The 25278-nt window shown below is 29.9% G+C and overlaps 1 protein-coding gene across 1 annotated transcript; it reads left to right on the forward strand.

Moving 5' to 3' along the window:
• Positions 1 to 547: 547 nt before the first annotated feature.
• beg (malonyl-CoA-acyl carrier protein transacylase beg) lies at positions 548 to 15685 on the forward strand. The gene is made up of 5 exons (XM_076466163.1): positions 548 to 1554; positions 3048 to 3260; positions 12717 to 12804; positions 13952 to 14169; positions 15222 to 15685. Exons 1-5 carry the CDS (start codon positions 958 to 960, stop codon positions 15615 to 15617), a joined length of 1512 nt encoding a protein of 503 aa, XP_076322278.1. The 5' UTR covers positions 548 to 957; the 3' UTR covers positions 15618 to 15685.
• Positions 15686 to 25278: the final 9593 nt, after the last annotated feature.

Below are 25278 nucleotides of genomic sequence, written 5' to 3' on the forward strand. Positions count from 1 at the left end.
TGATTAAGGCACTCGACTGGTAATCCGAGGGTTGCTGGTTCGAATCTCCGTCACACCTAACATGCTCGCTCCTTTAGCCTTGGGTGCATTATAATGTTACAGTCAATCCTACTATTCGTTGGTAAAAATATAGCCCAAGAGTTGGCAGTGGGTGGTGATAACTAGCTGCCTTCCCCCTAGTCTTACACTGCAAAATTAGGGACGGCTAGTGCAGATAGTCTTCGTGTAGCTCTGCGCGAAATTCATAAGATTATTAAGTTTATTAGTTTTTTCCATTGCTAAAAAAAAATGTACTTTACTGTTTGGTATACTTTAAGAATTTGATTTGAACTAAATTTCTTGCAGTTTTATTTGAGAAGTGTTTGGTGAAACTAACCTGAATAACGAAAAACGGAGATGTTGGTATTTATCTGTATGCTTTAAAATCTTAAATTCTTCTTTCTTTTCAGTACAAATACACAAGGACAAAACTGTTTTTTTTATTTTTAGTTATTTTCACTATAACAGAAAATGTTTATAGTATGATCATTTTTAGTTTTTAAAATGGTAATGATTGAAATGACTCCAAGCCGACAGGGCGACATCTATTTGATCATGTTACTTAATAGTGAAGGCAGTTGTTTTAGTTAAGTACAATTAATGCTTTACAAATTATAGTAAAAGGTCGTGAATGTGTTTAATAATTATACGTACAATTTACAGAAGTGGGAAGTTAAAATGGGAGGTATTTGTAGGCTTGTAGGTTATTAAAGTGCCGTATGGCACAGACGAAGAATATGATTAAATAAATATAAAGTGTAACTATTGGCTATAACAAAGTATCTTCATAATTTATAGTCAGTGTAACTTGTAACACTAATTTTATTTTTAGTTTCAACCTCACCAGAAATTAAAAACTGAAAATTAATTATTACAAATTTAAGTATAGTTGAGTGGTGGGATTAGATATTTTAGAATATGAGAGAATGTAACATAATTTTCAAGAAAACTATGACGGTTTTGAGCGGAGTTAGATATGTTTTTAATGATAGAATTTTTGAAAAGTCTCTATTAACCGGTAATCGTTTAGTTGATTTATCATTAAATTTACAGTCATGGTCGTGGAATGGTAGTAGTAGTATAAAAAATACCTATCATTTTTGTACCAGTACCAAGTGTACTTTCAGTAACTATTTACGAATCAATGATACTAAGGTCAATCAAAGTTTTTCAAAAATACAAAATAATCAAGTGTGGAGAGCAGACTTATCATTACCAGTAGCTGACAGCAATTACAATTGTTCACTTTTTTGTAATCAAGCAAACAACTTCTCAAGCAACACATATTCAGGTAATAAAAATGATCCTGAATACAAGTTTAGTGAGTTGGTTAAAAAGGAGAATGTTGAAAACCTATTATTGAATGCATCAACGATGTCAGATACTGATAACATGGATGAGTGGAGTTCATCTGTTTACCCTGCAAATGCTGATCCCAGAAGAGACCAAGCTTCTCATTCTGTACGTCCAGCAATAGATCCAAAGGAAACTAGCATTATTTTATTTCCTGGGCAGGTAGGTATAAACAACAATAAAACTATCTGTTTGAAAAGTGTAGTGTACTCATTTTCAAATAAAAACCTTGCCATTATATTACCTCACCCATTAGCACAAATTAATTTAGAAAATAAAAGAACCTAACAGTAGGTTCATTAATGTTTTTCCTTTTTTATATATTAGCTTTAAAAACAAATAAACACAGGCATTTTGAAAGGTTTAGGCTGTTTTAATTAGATGACAGAAAAAAGCAAAAACATTTGGTACTAGTTTTGAGGTCTAGGTTTCTGGACCAGACCTGAGACCCAACATATAAAAATTAACTTTGAAAGTAAAATGATGTTGCAGTAAAACATGCTTGAAATATTTTAGATGTGGTTGTGAATATGATAGTTAAAGTATAGCAATTAAGCTAAACTGTAGGTTTAGGTTGGATGAGGGAAGAACTTGTTCAAAAGACATCCCAGTCAGTTAGACATACCAGCTTTATTAGAAACTTGTCAATTGACTGCAAAACATAAAAGAAAATGTGCACAACAGTATTGGTAATTATATTCAAAAAGGGGGATTGGAATTATATATAAGAAATCATCAGTTTCAATATTTTGTGAAACTAATGGTACAAGAAATGCAGTGTTAAAGTTGAAACAGATGTATTGCAAGATAATTTCTCTTGTGACACTCAAGTTAAAAATTCCATTTGTGTTGTGAAGAATAAATATAAGAAGGATGATATAGTGCCCAGTATGGTACCACCATAGTAATATCTAATTCTATATATATTTTGTCATGTTCTATTTTCACTAATATTTAATTTGATTTCCATTTTAAAAGTTGTATTGAGCTTCATTTGTCAAGATCTTTCAAAATAATCTAACCTTAAATTACTAGTTTTTCCATAATGAATCCTTTTGTCATCTTAATCTCAATAGTAAAATACATTTGGCTGGTGCAACAGTTGTAAAAGCAAAATTATTGATAGTAGTGTTACTTGAATAACTATAGATATAAAACAATTGTTTTTTTTTATAAAAATTATTCCAACAATATGTAAATGAGTACTTCATCCTAATTTTTGCCAGTTACAACTTGTATAAATGCAGTTTATTTGTACATTGGATATACACCAACATTATTTTTGTTTTCTTGATGTAGACAACTGACAGTAGTTATTAAAACATTAGCTGGATTTGTATTTTTATTGGGGGTGTAGAAGTTTTGTAGAGACTATTTCCTAAAAAGATGTATTTAATGTTTTGCATTTGTCTTGTTTCATATGCTAAAATACTATAGTTTCAATTTGTTTGTAAAAAACTGTTTTGTTTCTAAATTATATGAGATTACAAACAGATGCCATTTATTCTTTATCCACTTAAAAGAAACTTACACTGGTGCATTAAAGGTACAGTATTATAAATAATAGTATGAGGAATCAAAATAATGAATATTTATATATATAACAACATACAATGTATATATATATATATATAACAACATAACATGTGTTTCAGGGTTCACAGTTTGTTGGTATGGGACATAACCTTCTAAAGTTTCCCAATGTGCAAGAAATGTTCAAACTTGCTAGTGAAATACTTGGCTATGACCTTCTGAAACTGTGTTTGGAAGGTCCAGAATCAGAATTGGACAAAACTCGTCACTCTCAGGCAGCTGTCCTTGTAACATCTTTAGCAGCAGTGGAAAAACTAAAAGATGAAAGGCCTTTGGTAAGCTGTGTGTACGTGTACATAACATGATATTCCTTGTCTTTTAAAATCGTATTTAGGAGAGTTGACTGATGCACAGTAGAGAAAACTGTTCAGAATAATATTTTTGCTGAAAAAATATGCAAGTTGAAAACCAGCCATTTCTCATAGTATTGTCATCCTCAGTTTTCAAACAACAAAAATTATCACCTTTATGATAATCTAATCATTACCTTATCCCATAACTGGTAAATAAAGAAATTAAAGATATATTCAGTAAAGAACACGAGTGCTGAAGGAAAACAATGGATAGTGAAAGTGTATATAATTTTAAACTTTATTAAGAAAAATAAAAAAAAAGGAAAATTAAATTATCAAGAAATGCAGTTGTATTTGAAATATTGCCAAGAATAACCCAAGAACTTCTAAATATGATTCTCATTTGTTGATTATGGTAGTAGTCACAAAAAAAGACTTAAAATAGACAATTATTATATTAATTACTGGTAACAAACTTACAATTGTTGTGGTAAACAAAATTTTTATAGGATTTCCAGAGTAAAATGTTTTCAGTGTTAGAACAAGTTTTAAGGAATGTTTATGCAGATTAGAACATATATAAACATTAGCTGTTTCTCTTTTTTAATTATCCTTTCATTAATTGTTTTGCTAGATAATATATAAGGATTGTAGAAGTCTCATTAATACATTCATGCTACTCACTAGCTAGATGGTATGATTCTCATTTATCCATTCATGCAAGTCACTAACTAGATGCTATAAATCTCATCAACTCATTTATGCAGGTCACTAAATAGATAAGTGAATTAGCCTCTTTTTTTTTTTTAAATAATTAGTTGACAGAGAGGTGAAGATTAGCACCTCATGTCTGTACTTCCTGTTTCCTGAGTTACCTAATGTACATTTTCATGAAAAATCCCTGTTACACTGATGGTCTCATAAAGATTTACTTCTCTTTTGTTGGTATGAATCTAATAAGTTATTTGTCTTAAGAGTTTTCTAATTTGTAAATATGGATCTGATGAATGATTTATAGGTCTGTATGGTTTTCTCTGTCAAATAAATATCAACAGGTTAATCTATGCATCCAATTCCTGCATGTCATAGATACTGTTGTTGACATTCCACCTCTACATTCAAATGATAGGGCCAAAAAATTGATGTTTTCATTTTTAATGCTTTCTTTGTTTCAATGGGTAAATTCTCAAGATTAAGGATGTAATAGAGGAATCTTGGTGAATTATGTAAACCTGAGTTAATACTAATGGATGACACAACAGTTTATATTATTAAGGTGGGAAACTGGTTTGATTACTTAAAATTATTATGAAATTCTAGAGTTATTTACACTCATAGTATCTTTTGGTTTCTTTTAAGCAGAACAATGGCAAACAACACATGCATGATGAGTTTCAGTGCAGCAACTACAGGTGTGTGTTTTAAATCCCAAAACATCCATTTGCAAATTTTTCAGAAAAAGTTTACCGTGATAGATATTAGAATGGGTAGGAAGAACTACACTATCTTAATTAGTTCCAATAAAATATGTATTGAGCCAGAAAATATTTTAGTTACTGCAATTAATAATCCATTATATGGGGATCCATCTTTCTCGTCTAGACGTTTACCATTTGCATGATCATAAAATGTTTTCCAATTATATTTGAGGTAACAGCAAACCCAAATGTTATGGGCAGGTCAAAGTGAACATGTCATAACCTCCTTACAAAGTTATGTTAAAAATGTAAGTAGTCTGGTTTATTCAATGTACGTTAAATATTAGCATCAAAATATAGTTTATAATTCAAATTTTTACATAAGTTTTACTTTCTTAAAATAATTATATAATTTCTCAGTGTTAACTTCTATCATGTGAAGCACTTGTCCTCCACATTGCAAATTGTAGTTTCTTCTACTTGAGTATAATTTTCCAACTAAATTATAAATGCATACTATAGATATTGACAAGCCAAATGAACATTTAGAACTTCTAGTTTTTCTGCTTTAACCCTTTTTCAATGGGCTCAGTATAATATACACAAATTCATCTACACATTTGCACACGTGAAGTATTTGCTTTGTAACTTTTGATACACATTTAGTAAAAGTTACAAGTATTTTTATACAAAAAATAAGATTTTTTAATGAAATATTTTTTGTTCATAAAATAGTGTTTTATTACTAGTTTGAGTGCAAAGTAATTTCATATTATGATTTTAAAAATTATTCTTTATCCCTAAGATCTCAAATATTATTTGCGTAATTTCTAAAACTGCAATTTTCAGTAAAATTTTGTTATTTTGTATACTCTATATGGGCTCTGTCACTTAACCAATCTCATAATCATCATAAAACAAGTATGAAAAATATATGTCATCCATTTACCACTACAGTTAAATACAGTTTACTTTAAGAATGGTTATTCATAAAAGAGTAGTTCAGTAAAATACTCAATGCAAGTCAAAAAATGCAATGACATGGCCTTTAAACCCTGATCTGTTGTAAAAGGGTTAATGAGATATAAAAAATGTAAAACCCACTTGAAATACCCCTCTTGTATCATTGTCTTTAAAAGAAATGTCAGTCATACTCTATTACATTGGTAATAGATTTTTGTAACCAAGAGAAAGAACATCTTTTTCATTAAAAGATTACTTTTACTGATTACTTAATTCTACTGCTTATAAGTACATATTTAGCCTTAGTTTCATATTTTGGTATTATGGTGTTCATACAGCTAATGAAATTTCTTTGATCTATTTATAGCTTTGTTAGAAAGCCATTTAATTGTAGTAGTTTTTGTACATGATGTATATTTATGCTCCAAAATGCATATTTGAAATAAATATGAATCATTTAGTGGACAACCAACATTATCATAAAAATAAATCGGTTTATAGTGCCTCATTCTCAGTGGCAAAAATCCTGAATCCAAACAGAAATTTCAAATATCTTTGATTTTATGTATTTCTTTTGTTTATTGTTATAGAAATAACTAAAATGTAAAAATGAGAAACTTAGATTCATTAACAAAACTTAAGTGAAAATAAAAATATTGTTTTAATTTATCCAACATTAAAACCACACACACACACATATATAACCTCACATGCTAATAATTCATTTGATTATTTACAGAAAACTCTTGCTGTGGTAAATGGTTTCAGCATAACCAGAGACAGTTAAGTACAGCTGCAAAGTGGTAAAATTAATCAAAACTAGATGTGTGAAGATTATTAGCTTATGCTGTAAGAATGAAGTATAATTGCCTGTTACAATGTGCAGTTTTTTTAGTAAAAAAAGGATAATATATATTTATTTTGTATTTAAGTTTTTATTTTACTCTGCATTGATTTTGATATGATTAGTATTTTGGTTGGGAAAGTATCAGACAAAATAAAAACATTTGATATTTATGAGGTTTTGGAGGCTATGAAAACTAAATATGAAACTGTAAGATAAAAAAGTATGTTTATTCTTAGCATGAAAATCACCTTTCACTGAGACTTACTCAATAAAAGTTATGTAAATTCACAGACAGATCTGTAGTGAAAATCCTTGACTAAAAATGTTTATTAAAAGCTTGTCAAACTTTGTGAAAGTACATTTTATGCTTTGAGTTACATATTGTTTCATGGTTGTGAGGTTATCCAAGATGAACAAGTCCACACATGTGGAGTTAAAGGTCATGTCACATTGTTTTCTAATTTCCTCTAATAATAGATACATCATTCTTTTTTAATTATCTTCATTCATTTTAAAGTAATGTGAAGAATAAAATTCTTATATTCATTACCCCGAGACCCTTTTGTGATATTTTAACATATAAGGCTCTATAAGAAACAGCATGTTAACTTGTGTGTTCCTTTAATAGTGTTTCTGATAGTTCTGTTATATATAAAACTTTGATTTCCTGATAAGAACAGTACATGCAGAAAAGGAGTAGGAAAACACTTATTACTAAGAAACACCTTTTAGTTGAAGCTCTAAACTTACATGATAAGTCTGGGAGTTGACTTTAACTGATGATGTAAGTTTACTGCCAAGCTATGAAACAAATACATCAGATCGTAATTATACAAAATTGTGATTATTAATAGAAAACAGACTTTAAGTTGTGGTTTTCATTTTGGTAGAAAGAGACATTTAAACATATTAAGATAAAAATCTTCGAAGAAAAGTATTGAAACAATTTTCAATTGATCTGTCATTCTAGTTTTATATTTTACTATAATAATAACATCAAATCCAAACCTAATATCTGTCAAATAATTCTTATATGAATTGTTAATATATTCACTCAAGTTGGTATTGGCATTGGTTTTTCTTAAGTGCTTGTTCAGTAGAAGAGTGACAAATGGAATCCAAGGCTTTTGTCAAATCCAAAATCATGATGTGTGTTTCTACTGAATTGTCTTCTAGATCTTGTAATATAGTTAAATAATACTGTATTAGTGGACATAACATCACAAGACAGAAAAGTTATTTTTGTAGGATTCAGATAAATTGTCTTGAAGTGTACCGGTACTTCCTTTATGAAACTTCCTTTATGGTCTTTAAGAGACAGGAGATACCTACTTTCCTTGAACAGCTCAGGAACAAAAAAGATCTTAAAGACGATACTCAGAGTAGTTAGCATAAATAATGTTTCAGTGCTATTAACTAAAGGTTTTCTTCCTGAACTATGGTAATATATATTTAAATATATATTGAATAGACTGATTAATTGTGCATGTCAGTTCTCATGTCATTTCTATGATCCTGACTATCTTTTTAACATCTTATAGCTTCAGAAGTCTGCTTTGGAATTTAATACCTCCACTGTCATAACTAGCTATTTTCATTCAGTGTTGTCCTATATATACAAAAGTTTTTATGCATGCCACAAGCTTTTTATCTTCCATTAATTGGGATTGACTGATTCCATAGCATCTCATACAAATCATTGTACAAACAACCTCCATTAATAAGTGTAACATACCCTCTTGACACATGCAATTCCCTCTATTTAATTCTACTGAACTGTCATTTCTAACTTGGCTGTACTCGTGTTCTAACATTTAGTTTGTGCTCTCTTAAAGTTTAATATTTTTCCATATCTTTGCATTAATTTCTCTCAAAAAGTTTACTATTTATTATGCAGTAGTAATATTTTTCACTTGTTGAGTTGTTCTCAACTGGAATTATTTTATATTTATACCTGGTGATGGAACTTATTACCTCATTACAAAAACGTTTTATTGTTTCTGTCAACACAGTCCTGTTTTGTCATCAAATTTGTATTATGAAGTTTCCATTACCACTTCAGAGGTTATGTTTTATTAGCACATCTACACAGGCTTCAGGTTACTGTACTTCATTGAGAGACTGTCCTACGAGCTGACTTTCTTTGGGCCCCGCTTCAATATTGGGGGCCCACATTTTCAATAAAGTTTGTCAACTTTGGAAAGATAAGACATTATGCTATTGTAATTTTCATATATTTTTATTGTTAAAGTTATCTATCATTATTTGGGTTCCATAACATAAGTTTCATTTGATGAGTTAATCCTTGTAGTCAAATTTAGGTTATCCATTAGTCTTAATTGTATTCTTTTTATTATAACAGTTGTTTAGGCTTAATCCAGTATTTGTTATTTTAGGATTATCTGTAATTCCTCTTACTGGTGCATCTATTATTAGTTTCACTATATCATTTTTCTCCCTATTCACTTTGTTTGTGTGGAACTCCTGAGCTGTGGTATACACAAACTTTTCCCAATATTATACATACTATTGTTTGGTTAAGTTTTTCTTTTAGAGCTTAGTGATATTCTTTGTTACATATTGTTCAATTAAGCTTCAGAAGTTTGGTTCTTTTTAAGGGTTTGTTATTATTTACCTTTTCTTCACATTACATCCATTTTTATTTACAGTTTCTTAACATTTCCATTGAATTGACTAGTTCATTTTCATCTTTATAGTTTATACAGCTTACCATTAAATTTGTTTGTAAGGGGCCCTGTGGACTGGGACCCACCCTACCTACTACCTGTATTGCTCATTTTCCTTTTGTAGTGGCAGAACCCATTTTCAGTCAACCTAGATTTTGTCAGTTTTCCTCTACAGTTCTGAGGAGGGTCTTTCAGGCCTCTACTGTAGAATGTGCTAGATGTATTTCAGTTGATGTTTACGTTTCCTTCCCTTACTCTATGATTTTTTTTCCTTTTACCTTTATTCATTGAGTTTAGAATGTCTATCGATTAGCCTTTTCTTCCTTCTATCCTTTCTTCACTTCCTGGTGTTTTCACTCCTATCATGTACCTTCCTTTTTCCCTGCATATCTGCCTTGCCATCTTTTAGAGGTACTTTATCTGTAGCGCATTGGGACTACATCTCATACATTCATCTCTTGTTGTCTGCTCTGAGTAGCTGTTTATTTCTTTTTGGAGTTCCATCGTTCACCTGTTATCTTTTACTCTTTCATAAGAATGTGACTGGATAAGTTACCTTGTTTTATATGTACCTATGTATTCTCAAGACAGCTGGTATGGATGTTAGAACTTTAATTAAAATAAAGTACAGAACAATGTTATGACCTTCTTAGGTCATCCTCAAGATAAACAAACCTAAGAAGGTTGAAATATTGTTCTGTACTTTATTTCAATTAAAGATCCACACCAGCAATCTTGAGAACAAAGTTTTCTTCGAATGGGTTTCTCATTGTCACGAATTACTTGTATGTGCCTCTCCTTTTCCAGGGGCGTGTCCCTCTTGTTCTTACTGGATTTTACTCTTTACAAGTATTGTTTGATCAGGTGTTCTTTAAATGCACTGTTAAGCCATGTTGATTCATAATTCCATGGCCATGCAATGCACACTGCAAAGATGGAGTGTTTTACATGATCGTTTGTAGGTGTATTCTCATGATTGAATTGCTTTACAATTTGCCAGGCTGTATTTGCTCATGCACTGCATGGATAAAGCAGAAGGGAATATTTGTCCATTCCTGTCATGACTTGTATTGAATAAATTGGTATGGCCTACTTTTTAAAATATAGTTTTGTCATTCCTTTGGACTCTCCACCATATTTTACTCCCATTTTCTTTTGGTGGAGTTAGAGAGTCCTTACCACTATCTAGTTCTAAGCTCATGAGATAGTGGACCATGGAGGCATTCTCCTGAATGAGATAATGAAATACGGATAAAATATAGAAATGATTATAAATCCATTAAGTTGAGAGTAGGGTAATAGTATTCTGCTGCTGTAGATGATGTGATATCCTGCAATATGAAATATTAAAAATATCTGAACCAGCTAAATCCAAGAAAACAATATTTTACCAAGTAAAGAAACTCTTATTTTTAGTTAAGTGTTCAGACATTACTCCTATTGAAACTATGAATTTGAGGGGTCACTAGGGTACCTCAATGAGCCAGAGAGCCTTTTCTCACTTGGGCTGTATTTCACTTCAGGCAAAATTATTCTTAAAATGAGAGATATCCTACTGTGTAAACACTACTTTCTAATTATTAATTATAATCCTTTAACACATTGACTAGAAGAACAGTGTTCAACATTACTTGCTTGATTACCTCAACCTATCTGTGTTCATATAAAATTATAAACTTAATCCATAGAACTAAGTAAACATTTGTTAACTCTGTACCTAACAATAAGTGGACACAGTCTACATGTAATTTAGGGCAGCTGTTTAAAATCTGAGCTTCCTACCTTCTTGAGTTGCTGATGTGTTAATAAATTTGTCAAATGCACTATAGAAGTTCCCACCTCATATCTCTCTCTCTGATATTCAAGGTTGTTTACTGATAGACATATATAACCAATAGAGTGTGCAGGTTATCCTTACATACATCTTTCAAATGACTGTTTTGTTTTCATGATGTGAATAATTAGTTATTGGAATTGAACAATTTCTAAATTATTGATAGCTTACTTAGAAAAGTGAATAAATTAGTTTCGGAATATTCTATTATAATGACTGATTTTTTTATGTTCTAAAACATAAGCTTGAGAACTATATTAATTATTTTTTGAATAATTAAACCTCAGAAATGCAATTGGGCTTCCAGAAGAACATTTAAAATATTTTAATCAAGTACTCAGTTAGTATTTAGTAAGTACTTGTTTTAAAGTGTATATTTTATTTATTTTTATATACACTTTAGCAAAGTAACTAAAATGTAAACAATTAGAAAATACTCAGTTTAGCCTAACAAAACCTCTTTATAATAAAGCTAAATTTCACAAGCTTGAACATAATATGGCACATGATACTTGCACGTGATGTTAACTTCAGCTGACAGGCTATCTCCGTGATGTGTTGCTTCTGATAAAGGATTACATCAACAAAATTATATAATTAACAGAAAACTGTAAGATGAAGTATTTTTATCTTTAGCATAAAAATCAGACTAACATACATCTGATATTACTAAAAGCTTGCCAAATCTAATGAAGACACTTTTGTATAATTCACTTCAACATTAGCATGTATAGCATTATGGATATAGAGTTAGTCAATTTTACCAAACCTGTGAACAGATTGTTAATTAAAAATAGAATTTTTCTGTTAAAAATTTACATTTACTTTTTCATAACTACATATTTCTTTATTTTTGTTCAATTTTAAGTGTGAATAGTTGTCATGCATTAAATGTTTTGTTTGTGAATGACTAGAAAAATAATTAATTGTTTAGTGAACAACAGTGGTTTTTGTTGGTTGAAAAGCTGCAATAATACAACAGTCACAGATTCTCTGATTAAGTATAACTCACTAGACTCTGATAGAATTTCAAGCAAGTCTTTCTCAAGTGTCTTTATATACCTGTCAGTTCTCTTTTCTTTATTGTATGCATGATTTTACTTGATACCAGATAAAGACATTACAACTGGGCATGGGTTAGTTATTGAGTATGATGAAACATTTAATTAACTTATTTTCCTGGAGTACCATCAAGTTCCATTCAGATTGTTTGCCTAAATAAAAACAATTCAGATGGTCTGCTGACAAGAAACTTTTGGAATAACTAACATACAGTGAAAAGCTGATTTACAGGCACTTGTAGCAATACTTATTTATATATAACAACCAACCAATTTATATGACTACAGCTTTTGTGACAAATAAAACTCACATTATCAGTCTGGCCACAATAATTCAATCATATTGAACATCACATCTAGCCTCATGGGATATATGAAACATTACCTGTTAGATCTATTACTATATGACAGTCAACTCTCAGATCTATTACTATATTTTTGTTTGTTGACACACAGTGTTTCTTTGCTTCCTTAATGTCCACTTTCATTTCAGGTTTGGAAGTTTTATTCTCAAAATAGTTTTTTTTTTTTTTCAAAACAATAACAAATAAATGAAATTAATCAGATATTATGGTAATTGTATAACATAAATGCTTTCAGTTAATGTATATATGCCTTACATTTTTAGGCTGTAGAAAACTGTGTGGCAACAGCAGGATTTAGTGTGGGGGAATTTACAGCACTGACTTTTGCTGGAGCACTTTCATTTGAAGAAGGTCAGAAGTTTTAAAATTTATATTTTACTTCATTGTCTACTGAAATATAGATGTCTCTAAAGGTGCTTGTACAATTTATGCTTTTATTTTCCAGTATATCTACTATATAAAGTAAATGTGTGTCCAGTGAACATTATAAATGGTTGTATATCTATTCTTTCTTATCTGTAACTTATACATTTCCACATTTCTTAATTAGTCAACACCAAACTTGTCACAGTAATACAACATAACATGAAGAAGTTCATTAAAAGGATGAGGGTTAAACACCCCTCCATATTTCTTGTAAACAAGTATCAATATGTGTGTGTATCTGTTCCTTACACATTTCTACATCTCTTGATTAATCAGTGATACAGGATGACATAACGAAGGTCATAACAGGGGGATTTACCTCCATTTAATTTTGGAAAACTATCAAATCAGCACAACTTTGTACCTTTCAGTATTTTTATTGCACCTTTAATATTTATTATTTTAGAAAAATAAAAGCACAATTTCCTATCCTTTGTTACAAATGTGTTTTTATTTCATCTCTTCAGTAGATGGGTACTCCAGAAGTTATGAGATGTATGCTGTCTTACCCTAGCCTTGGTTATTATACAAATTTAACATACCTAATACCTTTGGTTATGCTGAAAATATTTTGTATACTTACATTTTACTGCATTGTTCTCTTATTTTGATAAATGAATTAGGTTTTAGACTTTTTAGGTATACTATTGTTTTGGCTATAATTTATTTATGCAAGTAAGTATAAAAATCATTAATTGCTTGGTCTGTTGCTACCTATATTTCTAGGTAAATCTAATATAATAATTTCATGATAATATATTGAAATGTTTGATATCCAAAGCTAGACTACCTTGTTGATACTTATATTTAAAGTTTAGAAAATAAATACATAAAACAAAAATTAACATAATTAACTTAATTTTTTTAAATACTAAAAATAATGAATGTGATAGTTTTCTCATAGAAGACAGTTTATTTCTGTGGTAATATATATTCAAATGACATTAATTTATTCTAAGCAAATGTTTGTAAGTCACTGTATGAAAAGATATATATCTGTATAATATGTATATATATATATACGTAAAGATGTGTTATCACTCAAACCTTATCTTTCTTACAAAAACTAAAGCTGTAAGATTAGTCAAGATTCGAGGTGAAGCGATGCAGGCAGCATCTGAACTAACTCCTAGTGGAATGATGACAGTGTTTTACAGAGCAGATGCAAAGATCAACTTTGCATGTCATGCAGCTGTAGAATGGTGCATAAGAAAAGGTCTTCAAGATCCCGTTTGTAAAGTGGCTAACTTTCTATACCCTCACTGTAAAGTCATAGCTGGTAATGAGGAGGTAAACATTACTCTTGTTATATTAAAGTATAATTTTTAAAAGTTTAACTTTCTAGTACAACAAGTTTTGTGTTTATACACATTTTTATTAATTTAAACTAACATTTTTATAAATCTTTTGAACATGAAGATCTGTTAAGATCATTCTGAGAATTGTATTCATAATGAAAATTTCTATATTCCCTATGTATTACTTTAGATTTATTAAGATATAAAGCTAGTTGCCATTTACTTGTTCAACATATCAAATTCAGTAGTATCCTCCTCAAAGCTAGCAACATCCAAAACTTAATCATTATCAGCATATTTAATAATTTGTTGACCATTCCTTTATCTCTATCATTGATGTAACTGAAAAAAAGCAAAAGTCCTAACACTGACCTGAGGTACCCCAATCATGACACTAATCTAGCTTTGCTGAGCACCATTTATGGCAACCCTCTGCTTTCTTCCATCTAGCCAATTTTCTATACAATAATCCAACATAACCTACATACCCATAGAGAGAACGTTTTTATAACGCTATTCTTATGGCACTACATTAAATGTTTTCTAAGATCCCAGACATACCATATTCACACCTGTTTCCTGATCAACATGAGTAGTAACCTCTTCAAAGAATGTCAAAAAATAAGTAAGATTTTTCTGTAGTGAAAACATATTGATTATCCAAAAAAAATTTAAGCTTTTGTTAAATGACTTTGCAAGGTATTTTTTTATCAGATTATCAAAACATTTTCCCACCACAGACACAAGACTAGTAGTTCTATAAATACAGAGACAGTTTTTATCACCTCCCATCAAAAGGAGTCACATTAACCAACTACCAGTCTTCTTGCACCTCTCACTATGCTATAATTTACTTTTACGAATGCATTTTTACATTTAAACTAGAAAGGTGGTGAATATTTTATGGAAGTTTCTAAGAAGGTAGACTCAGAAAAGTTTGATTATCAAAATAAAATGTAGAACTTATGGTATAATGTAAAATCAGTGTATGAAAACATTCAAATTCACTCATAACCAACTGAAGTTTTCTATTCATTCATTTAGGCTCTGAAATTTATTGAAATGAATGCTGAAGTTTTTGGAATACGTAGGGTAAAACATCTTGCTGTAAGTGGTGCTTTTCACACCAACTTGATGAAACCAGCTCAGCTTGTGTTAAAAGAAGCTCTAAAGCAGTGTAAAATCAACCCACCTCTAATTTCTGTTCACTCTAATGTTGATGGAAAGCATTATCAGAATGCAGATATTATTTGTAAGAACTTGTTAAAACAGCTTTGCTCTCCAGTAAAATGGGAACAGACCATGCATATTATATATGAGCGTCCTTCAACAACATCATTTCCTCGTACATTTGAGTGTGGCCCTGGACAGTCCTTAAGGACTATTTTAAAAATGGTGAATGCTAAAGCATGGAATACTTCTTTTCTTGTTGGAGTTTAAGATTTTATTTTTTATCTGCAGCCATATGCTTTGATGAAATAAAAGTGCAAAATAAATGTTTTTGCTGATATTAGTGTAACTGTTTTTCTTGTTTTTAAACATAAAGCTACACAAATTGTCACCTATGGTCACAAAAAATGTCCTAATTTGTAGGTCTGTTAATGTTTTTTTCATACTATGAGGATTTAATGTTAAAATTAACATTTAAACAAGGTAGTGATTGATAGAGGGTATAAACCTAAAATCATTGATAAGGCATATAGTAAATATTGTAACAAACTTGTCATTTCTGTATGTACTAAACCTGCAGATAACAGAAAAGTTAGTTAGAGAAAGAATGTGTTTAGACAAAATATGAATTACTAAATAATGCTTATTTCTGAATTAAAATTAATGGTTTCAAAGGTAAAATTGAATCAAATAATATATATCTATATATATAATTTCATGTATTTTGTGGTCAAAGTTATATTGGACAAATAATTAGGAACCAAAAATTTAGAATAAAAGAATAACAAAATATGGTGGATAAATTAAAAATGGATGAATCAGCTTTGGTGGAACATGTAACAAATTCTCCATTTTATTGGCTGGGATAATGTGAAACACTTAAACATGTAACAAAAAAGATGAACTAAACATATGAGAATTCTCAGAAACTGTGAAAACAAAATGAATATAAATAAAAATTTAGATGCAATGAGCCATGGAAGTGAAGTTTTGGAAATTGTTGTTGTAAAAACATGCTAATTATACATGTACATGAATTTACAAGAAACTTTGTGTACTTCATGGTTTATTCTCCTAAAGATGGTGGAATTATTTCTGCCAAACATGTCCAGTTTTTAACTTATATTTGGTACACTCTACAAATACATTAATGTCTCATTTTATTTAAAAACATAAGTTGTATTTTAAACTCTGTAACCAAATTATGCATACACATATGACAGAATTACAAGTACTCCAAGATTTATCAAGTTTATGACATGATAACACAAGAATTGTGTTTTAAGTCTAAATTACATGAAATCAGTTTTTAAATATCATGGCAAAATTAACATTAAAACTTGTGGCCAAATATGCTGAGTGTAGCTTGTTTTTCCATTTCATTACACTTTTTTTTAACACTATAGAATCTTTGTAGAAGGGTTAGACCTAGAAGAAATTGATATCATTGTGACAGGAAGTTTGATCTCTGTAACATAACCAAAATCCACTTGGGAAATTTATTTTATTCTTGATGACGAGAACCCCACTTGAAATAAATCTGAATCTCAAAACAGCTGGTATGGGTATTAACACTTTTGCTAATAAAGCAGAGAACAACGTTTTGACCTTTGACATTTATTTAACTTCTATATTATTATTTAACTCAGTTTTGGACTATTCAAATTATAATGCATTATGTAATACTTCTCTGTCAATATATTTATGGGATATGTTGAAAGTCAGCATTTACAACAAAGTCCCATAAAACCTCGTACATGAATCACTTAAAAGACTATCCTTAATGTCAATACCTTTCACAAAACAGTTTACCCTTCATTACTCCTCTACTCACATTAACTTTCGTGATGGCACTGCCTTTTAGAAATAAGGAATATTACTCATTCATTTGTACAGAAAACCTACTGATGTACCACAATATTTTCACCAGAATAGCTGGAACCACATTCACCCAACATGAACTATAGTAAAAATCTCCGAATACAGAAAATGTTAAGATTAAACAAACTACAAATTGGTCTAAAACGAAGCATGTTACAAAAAGGATATAAAGATATTGAAATTGACAGAGAGAATGAAGAAGCTAACCTTAGGGAAAAACAATTCTTGGAACATAATAGGTTTCAAACAGAATTTTATTGTATTTCAAAGATGGCTGGAATGAGTACTAAAACTAATTAAAGTACAGAATAACTCTTGGACCTTCTTTGGTCAACTTCAGGTTAACAAAGAGAGTTTGCAACTGACCATTGCTGGGCACGTAATTCATGGACGAGATTGTAAATGGGACGAGATTTTAAGGGATGTTGAAGTTAGGTTATTAATTAATATAGGTATAAAGGTATTCCTTTTCACTGGTTCGAGTTATTGTATAAGTAGGGCTTATTTGGTTTTCTGTTTGTTCATATTTGTTTCCCTACTTAGTGTCTGGATGGTTTTCTATGGTAATGTTGTGCTTATTGGATTTGTAGTGTTCAAAAACGTGCAAAGGGGTTTTCTCGCATTCATTTAATCTGGTTTCTGCTTGTTTCTCGGGTAAAGAAGTCGTGACAATTGTTACACTGTATTTTATAAAAATGGATTTTTTTTTTCAATATTTCAAAAACGTTTTTCCTTGCCCTCTAACATTGGGTCTGCCGTCTATGATTGACATCTAAACCTTTTTATAGCCTGTTTTCTTTATAAAACACCATCCAGGAATGTTAAATCTCAACTGTAAAACTTTCAGCCGATTCTAGTCGAAGGTGTTGATTTCAACTCCATGTAATTCCAGTCGCTGTATTTCACGTGTGACAAATTATAGAATGATAAGTAAAGCACGTGACGAAACGCCGTTATCTGGAATTTACAATATGAATATGGGTGGTGCTTATTTTATGTAGCTCCAACCTCTTGCCACTCCTGTATATTCTCTTTGTTAGTAAGATCCCCTTTCCGAACTTGAGGTTCATCCCTAGATATCAGATAGTGTAATAACTGAAGAGTAATTTGAAACCCACCTAAAACAACAGGAATTATATTCTGGCATAGCTTTAACAAACATTTAAAAAATGTCAAAATCAAACTGAACAATAATGAAATAAAAAATATGCCGCACAGCCAATTCTCTAGGTATAACCTTTGACAGCCATTATACGTGGATTGAACAAGCAAAATATCAAACATGATATAGAATTCTAAATTCCAAGTAATGCATTAAATCACAAGTTTTTTGATAAATTATAGAAAATGCTTTTGGACAAAACTGCATGGGATACATATGACCTTTATTTTTCTATAGTAGCTTAAATCATGCTATATCATTTATATATGTATATTAATCATTACATTGAAAAATTAACTTAAAATAGATATTTTTATGTAAAAAGTTGATCCACAAATGTTAAGCTTTAAGATCTATTGAGTGACCAGTGCATGGTCTTCAAATTGCAGTAGTTTGTGATTTTCATAATATTCTGCATTTAAATTAGCAGTTGTAAGTTCAGTAATTTGGTGTAATTTTATATTTAGTTCATAATAAAAAAAAATGATTCAGTGTTTAGAATAACAACCTTGTGCAATTTGTATGTAGTACTCGTACGACGTAAGAATTTCACACTTTTCCTTCTATCTTTACTTTATAGTAAGATTTGCCCTTGAGTAGTTGTTGCCGTATAATTAAAACAGTTTAACGTATAGACAAAACGCTTATTCTGATATTTTGCAAAGGGTTTAAAACTTGGTGTACAAGTGAAAACAATAAAACCCATGTTATTTGTGAAACAGACTAAACATATTCATCTCAATAATACAGGGGCTGCAGTGATATTCTCGCAGTTGAGGTATCAATACACTAAAAGAACTTCAATTTATAATTCCATTATACATTTTACCTATAGTGATAGGAATGTGACCCAGACTTATCTTTTAAGTTCTGTAAAGTGATTTTATTTGTAATTTATGATGTACGTATCCTTTGGTAATCTCTTGTAAGACTAATAGTGTGTCATGCAACTAGGGTCAGGTTAGCTATTACATATGGTAGTAGCGTCTATGTAGTAAAACAACATATAAGGGAATGTGTTGCAATACATTTGTCTAAAAGTTTAAAAATGATATTCAAGTACCGAAAAATGTTCTTACTGTCAGAGTTACAGTAATAATCTGGACCGAACGAGATTCAAACAGGCATGATAGTTCACGGCAAATATATGCATGATGCTAATTTGACAGTTGTTTTTTGGCACAATAAACAAAATTACGGCTGCAATGAAACAAACAAATAAAAATACATTCATAAATAAATTAAAATGTTTTTATCAACATATATAAATATTAAGCTCAATTTAAAAACAAACAAGTTTACTCTTTAAGTATTTTTGGTCTTGTATATAGTACGGAGAGTGTGATTATTACAAAAATACATAAAAATTTGCATTTTTTGGACGATAAAAACCTTTTAGATATTTTAAGTAAAGTACTATAACATAAAAATAAATTTGAATCTCAAAGAAATATAAATATCGTAATCATACCTTATAAATACCGCTTCCTAACGGAACTTTCCACAATATTAAAAATCATATGGAAAAAAAAAACAACAACCAAAACACACAAACTTATCACAAGCAACAGGTTTTACACTTCTTAATGGCATGCATTTATGACAGTTCTTATAAAGTTTAAAATAATTTCACTTACTAGTTTTTAATGTTGGAACGAAATTTAACAAGACGTGCGCTTGTTGCAGAAGTTTAGTAGCCGACAGTAATTGGACATCATTGCCAAACGTTATAACCAATCTGATTATTTTATTATTGATATAACTCATCTGTACTGAAAACAATTTCAAAATTAAAGCCAATGGAGAAGTAAGAAAAGCTTATTGGCCTGCAACTGTAAGTACTATTCAATCTTGTGCAATACTTCTTGATCCTGGAATCAGCAATGTCCAATATTTGATTTTCATATGTCAGAAGAATGAAGTTTGTTTTTTATAAATGTCGTGTGAATTTTCAATTCTAACCTCAATCTTTTTAATAATTATTATGTATTTATGGTAACTTGCATGTGACGTTTTAATTACATCTGTTCATTTCTCCTTTTTTAATCAATCTTTGTATCTTATATAATCATCACTAATCGTAGTTTCTCATGGCCATTTTTCTTTTTTAAAACACCTCTAAGTTGTTTTACCTAACATTCTTGTTTCTGGTAGTATTGTACTGGAAATAAGAAATTTGTAACAACTAAAAGTTATTCAGAACACTTCTGGATTTCTATGGTAGTTTGCACGATGACATTCACTCTCGCTTTGCTTTACACAGTTATTTTCAGTTTGCTCCTGAAGAAAAAAAGGTTCATCTTCTGAAAGTGCTTGGATTATAGGATATTGTATTTTTAGGTGATACATTTTACCTTTACTTATTGTTTATTTAAGATACCTTTAGCCAGTGCATAAGCTCTTCATAGCATTATTATATTACAATTGAACAATATGTAGAAGTTTCAGGTTTCAAAATAGAATGTATGTGCAGAAGTAATATTTCTCTTATTAATTAAATTAACATTGAAACTATCAAAGTAACATAACCTTTAAGGCTAGTTTCTGCTTTGTTTCATTACAATAGTTTCTGTGATCAGGTTATGTGTAAAAATCAATCTTGCCCATTTTACACGTTTCCAGAAAATAACACACCAAACATGCTCTCTCTTTCAGCTGTGGGGGCATTATAATGTTAGGGTCAATCCCACTATTAGTCAATGAAGTAGCAGCCCTAGAGTTGGCAGTGATAACTAGCTGCCTTCCCTCTCGTCTAACACTGCTAAATTAGGGACAACTAGTGCAGATAGCCCTTGTGTAGCTTTGCACGAAATTCAAAACAAATCCAAAAAAGAAAATGCATCTAGGAGATTAACAGGTTTTAAAGATGAATTAAGCAACCCAACATAGGCATAAAAAGCTTCTGAGTTTGCATAAGACCAACCTTCTTCTGGGTTACTTCAACCAAAAGCCTGAGAAGCCAGTGTCATCACTACTACTTATAGCATTCCTCTTCTACAATGTTTTGCTTTGCTACCATTATTTTCTTCAGAAATTTCTAAAAGTGAAGTTGGCATTTTCCAAAAAATTCAATTTATATTTAAATTTCAACATAGCACATAATTTTAGTCTTACTAAGCAGCAAAAACTAGCTTTATATTTCTACAGATGTAAGTAAAATAACAAAAAGTAACTTTAGTTAACTTAAAATTTTTTCAAGCAGATTTTTGTGGCTTTTAGATATGTTGGTACACAAAATTCCAGTTCTAGCTATACCAATAGTTTAATGCCTTCTTAATTTTCTTTCAAGTAGACCCTATTTCTAGGATTCATTAACCACATTCTTAGATGAGAATAGTGTGCAACAGTTTAATTAATTATTCTTGCAAGTTCAGTAATCAGCTAGAACTTAAATGTCAACGATGTGGACCAGCATCCTTGCAAGTCTCATGATAACCAGTTTTGATGTTTGATTTATCTTTTACTCATCATTAGCAATCTATGTTCATAAATGCTATTTTTTATGTGCTCAGTAAACAAGAATTCTTTATCACTACAAGAAGTCTGGTCATGTTCGAAGGTATTTCCCCTTTTCTGGGTTGCTGATAAATTGAAGGATTTAGTTTAACATAATGATGTGACAAATCCAAGAACAAATCGGGCCTCTAAATTTCTTTTATGCTCAAACTAAGTTTTGATAAAGGAAACATCAGTTTGGAATTTAAAAAACAACAACATAAGATAGGCCTTAATGTTTCTTATTTTTTCTTTCTTGTTTGAAACCACAACTGTGGTGTGCTATATTACAAAAGATTATCACATATTTTCCCACAGCTCCACCTATTATACATCTTACAAACTACATCATTTTGAATTAAGTAACATTTCCATTTACCAGAAAAAAAAGAAGTTCACATCTGAGTAAACTTAATTAACATATTCACATATCAATCAAGAATTATTATTCAAATTAACAAGTTTTATTAAAAATTCCTCAATGTTTAGTTGTTGTACAATAATGCTTTAGGGCCCAACAGAGAGCAGCTCTTATCTCAGCCATTACAATACAGTTATTCTACAGTAATGGTAGTGGTCACATAAGACTGTAAAAAGTGGAGTGGTCCATGGCATTCTTAATTCATGAATTAATGGTTTATGATTTACATATGATGAGGAATCTGTTTTGGTAATATTAGTTGAGAAACAAAATGATACTGAAGCAGAATCTTTGTTAAAAGTAAACAACAAATCCACAGTACTGTTTATGTGAAGTATTACAATCATTCACTTCAAATATAAAATACAGGAAAATCACACTGTACAAATCAGAAGCCTTATAACATGTTAAAATAATTACCACTGGACAAATCATTTGTTGTAAATTTAACAGTTCTATATTTTATTATTGAGGTAAAACAAAACCCAACAAAACTTTAAATAATTAGTTCAATAGATGGCTGTAGCTTTGTCAACTAAATTTTTATAATTACCTTTACTTTAAGCTGTAATATCTTTTTCTGATATTTGAAGAAGTACAATGGATTGGACATTAGAAAAGAATTTGTATGATGAAACACATTATAAACCAGTTTCATTAAACATGCAAACCTTATCACTAAAAAGGGCAGTATATTTTATTATTTTAAATATAGAGATACTCTGAACCCACCTATACCATTTAACTGTTATCAAACCATGGCTGAAATCTGATCAATAACATGGCCATTTATCAAGCAGTTTTACATAGACGTTAGAATTAAAACCTCTACAAAACACATATATACATATATACAATTAACTTCATTCTAACTGGCTAAAGCTTCAGTAACAATAGATATGTTTCTTTCTTTAACTTTTAATAAAATTTATGTTCTTATGTAATTTCCAAAATGTAAGAAAGTATAAAAGTATACAAGATATAAGGACCAGGTAGTGACATTATTGGTAAGATGATATTGAAACCAGAGAAGGATATCTGAAAAAGTACACAACAAAATAAGACATCCTGTAAGATGTTTTATTTCCTAAGTATTTTAAGAGCTAAGACACCATTATATATACACATTAAAATAATTTGTAGCAATAGTTCAACTAAACATTTCTTCCACTGGCACACTAGTTGACACCTCATTTCTTTAATAATCATCCTCCCATTCAAAAATGAAAAACTCATAAAAAAACACAGACCAATTTTTTGGGTGCACCATTACACTAAGTATAACCAGTCCATATAAATGTATTATGCCTTAATCCTAAACAAAATTCTTATGTAAAATCTTCAAACATAAAAAGAAACTTCAGTTTAATGAAAACTACTACAAGGTAAATAACAAAGTACAGGCAACTTGGTAAAAATGACATAAAATATAGTATGAAACACTTAACATCAATGGGACAGAATAAAAGATTCTTGTTCTTATATAGGATATTTTTATCATATGTAATAAACAATGGAAAACTAAATATTTATGTGTAGTTTCTATATAGTATCAGTTATATAGTTGCAGGTTATTTATTCAAAAATGTAATAGTTGCAAAATTGAAGCTGAGAACACTGAAGGAACTAATTTTTAACTTTACATCTACTGTTTGACATTTATTTATATATATATCTCCTAAAAATATAAATATTTAAAACCATATGTACAAGTAGCTATCTTTACAAGCTATAGAAAACACCTTGCTCATGTTCACTTAGGCAAGTTCCTTTTTAGGGTTGTTGAAAACATTTCAACACTGTACAGAATAAACAGCTGATGATTGTAATTTGTTAGTAGAAATTCAGAATAATATTTAATTAAATTCAGAGCTTTGGTAGTGATTAACCTACATGAAATGTCTACATTGTAAACATAAGTACACTGAATGGCCAATTTTTTGTTTATGTTATTGTGAGGTAAGATCATTTCAATATATAACTATTTTTACAGAAGGTATTGCTTACAATTTCATACTTTCACAATTCACATAGAAATTGGTATTGTATCCTTGATTTTTCTTTTATTATCAACATGTTGCTAAAGCTGTGTTTACTTCAGTGCTCTGCTAATCACTTAATATGTACAATTTCTTACTATTCTTTTGTCAGTTTCTGCTGCTGTGCAACACAACAGACAAAATTGTGATGAAGAAAAGACCAAATGTCTACAAAAGTTTCAACTTCCAGAAAACTCATCAATTTAATGGAAAAAATATTTTAAAAGCAACTTGTTTCCTAGAAAATATCATGCATGCTTAACATTTCGAACTCTTAATAGAAGTGTAATTTTATAACAAAGTAATATTAACAAAATACTTAATCTGGAACCTTCCAAGTTTTAAATTATAATTTTAACAACAATGACATACATGAACAACTGCATTTTTTTTTATGGAACTGAAATAGTGAAAAACCCATGTTACAGTCTCAAATATATAAGTGGTTCTTGCAAGCTAATAATATATATATTAAGTTACTTCTGTGTGATTAAACTAATTAAATCACTAAATTTCTGCAAAGTTTCATGAAGTTAACTTTATCTTGTGTAAATGTATTAGATTGAGTATTAAATCATATTCCAGAACAGGAATTCACAATCTTCCTTTTTCACTCAGTAGGACTGGTAAAATGTTCATAAAAGTATATAAGCAAGGCTGTATTACACTTTAGTAGGACCTTCACCCCAGATAATATTTAGGAATAATAATAATAACTCTCTCTCGCTTCTACTCTATTTGTTTTACAAACCAAAAGTTTTAAATTTGGTGACTAGCAGGGTCCGTGTATGACCAGAACACAGGCAGTCTGTGTGTTAATTCAGTACCGAATACAAAGTATTTTGAATGTAGGTAGTTTTAAATAGGATTGTACATACAAGCTTGAAAGGATATATAATTTTAATATTTATTTATTTATTTTTATTTTCTGTT

The sequence above is a fragment of the Tachypleus tridentatus genome, chromosome 11, assembly GCF_004210375.1.
Source record: "Tachypleus tridentatus isolate NWPU-2018 chromosome 11, ASM421037v1, whole genome shotgun sequence".
In the NCBI taxonomy this organism is placed as follows: Eukaryota; Metazoa; Arthropoda; class Merostomata; order Xiphosura; family Limulidae; genus Tachypleus; species Tachypleus tridentatus.

Excerpts from the sequence above, each read along its gene's own strand:
- beg (XM_076466163.1), top strand. The coding sequence starts at position 958 with ATGAGAGAATGTAACATAATTTTCAAGAAAACTATGACGGTTTTGAGC. Across the intron at positions 1,555-3,047 it reads TTATTTTATTTCCTGGGCAG|GGTTCACAGTTTGTTGGTAT; the intron begins GTAGGTATAAAC and ends CATGTGTTTCAG. Across the intron at positions 14,170-15,221 it reads TCATAGCTGGTAATGAGGAG|GCTCTGAAATTTATTGAAAT; the intron begins GTAAACATTACT and ends TCATTCATTTAG.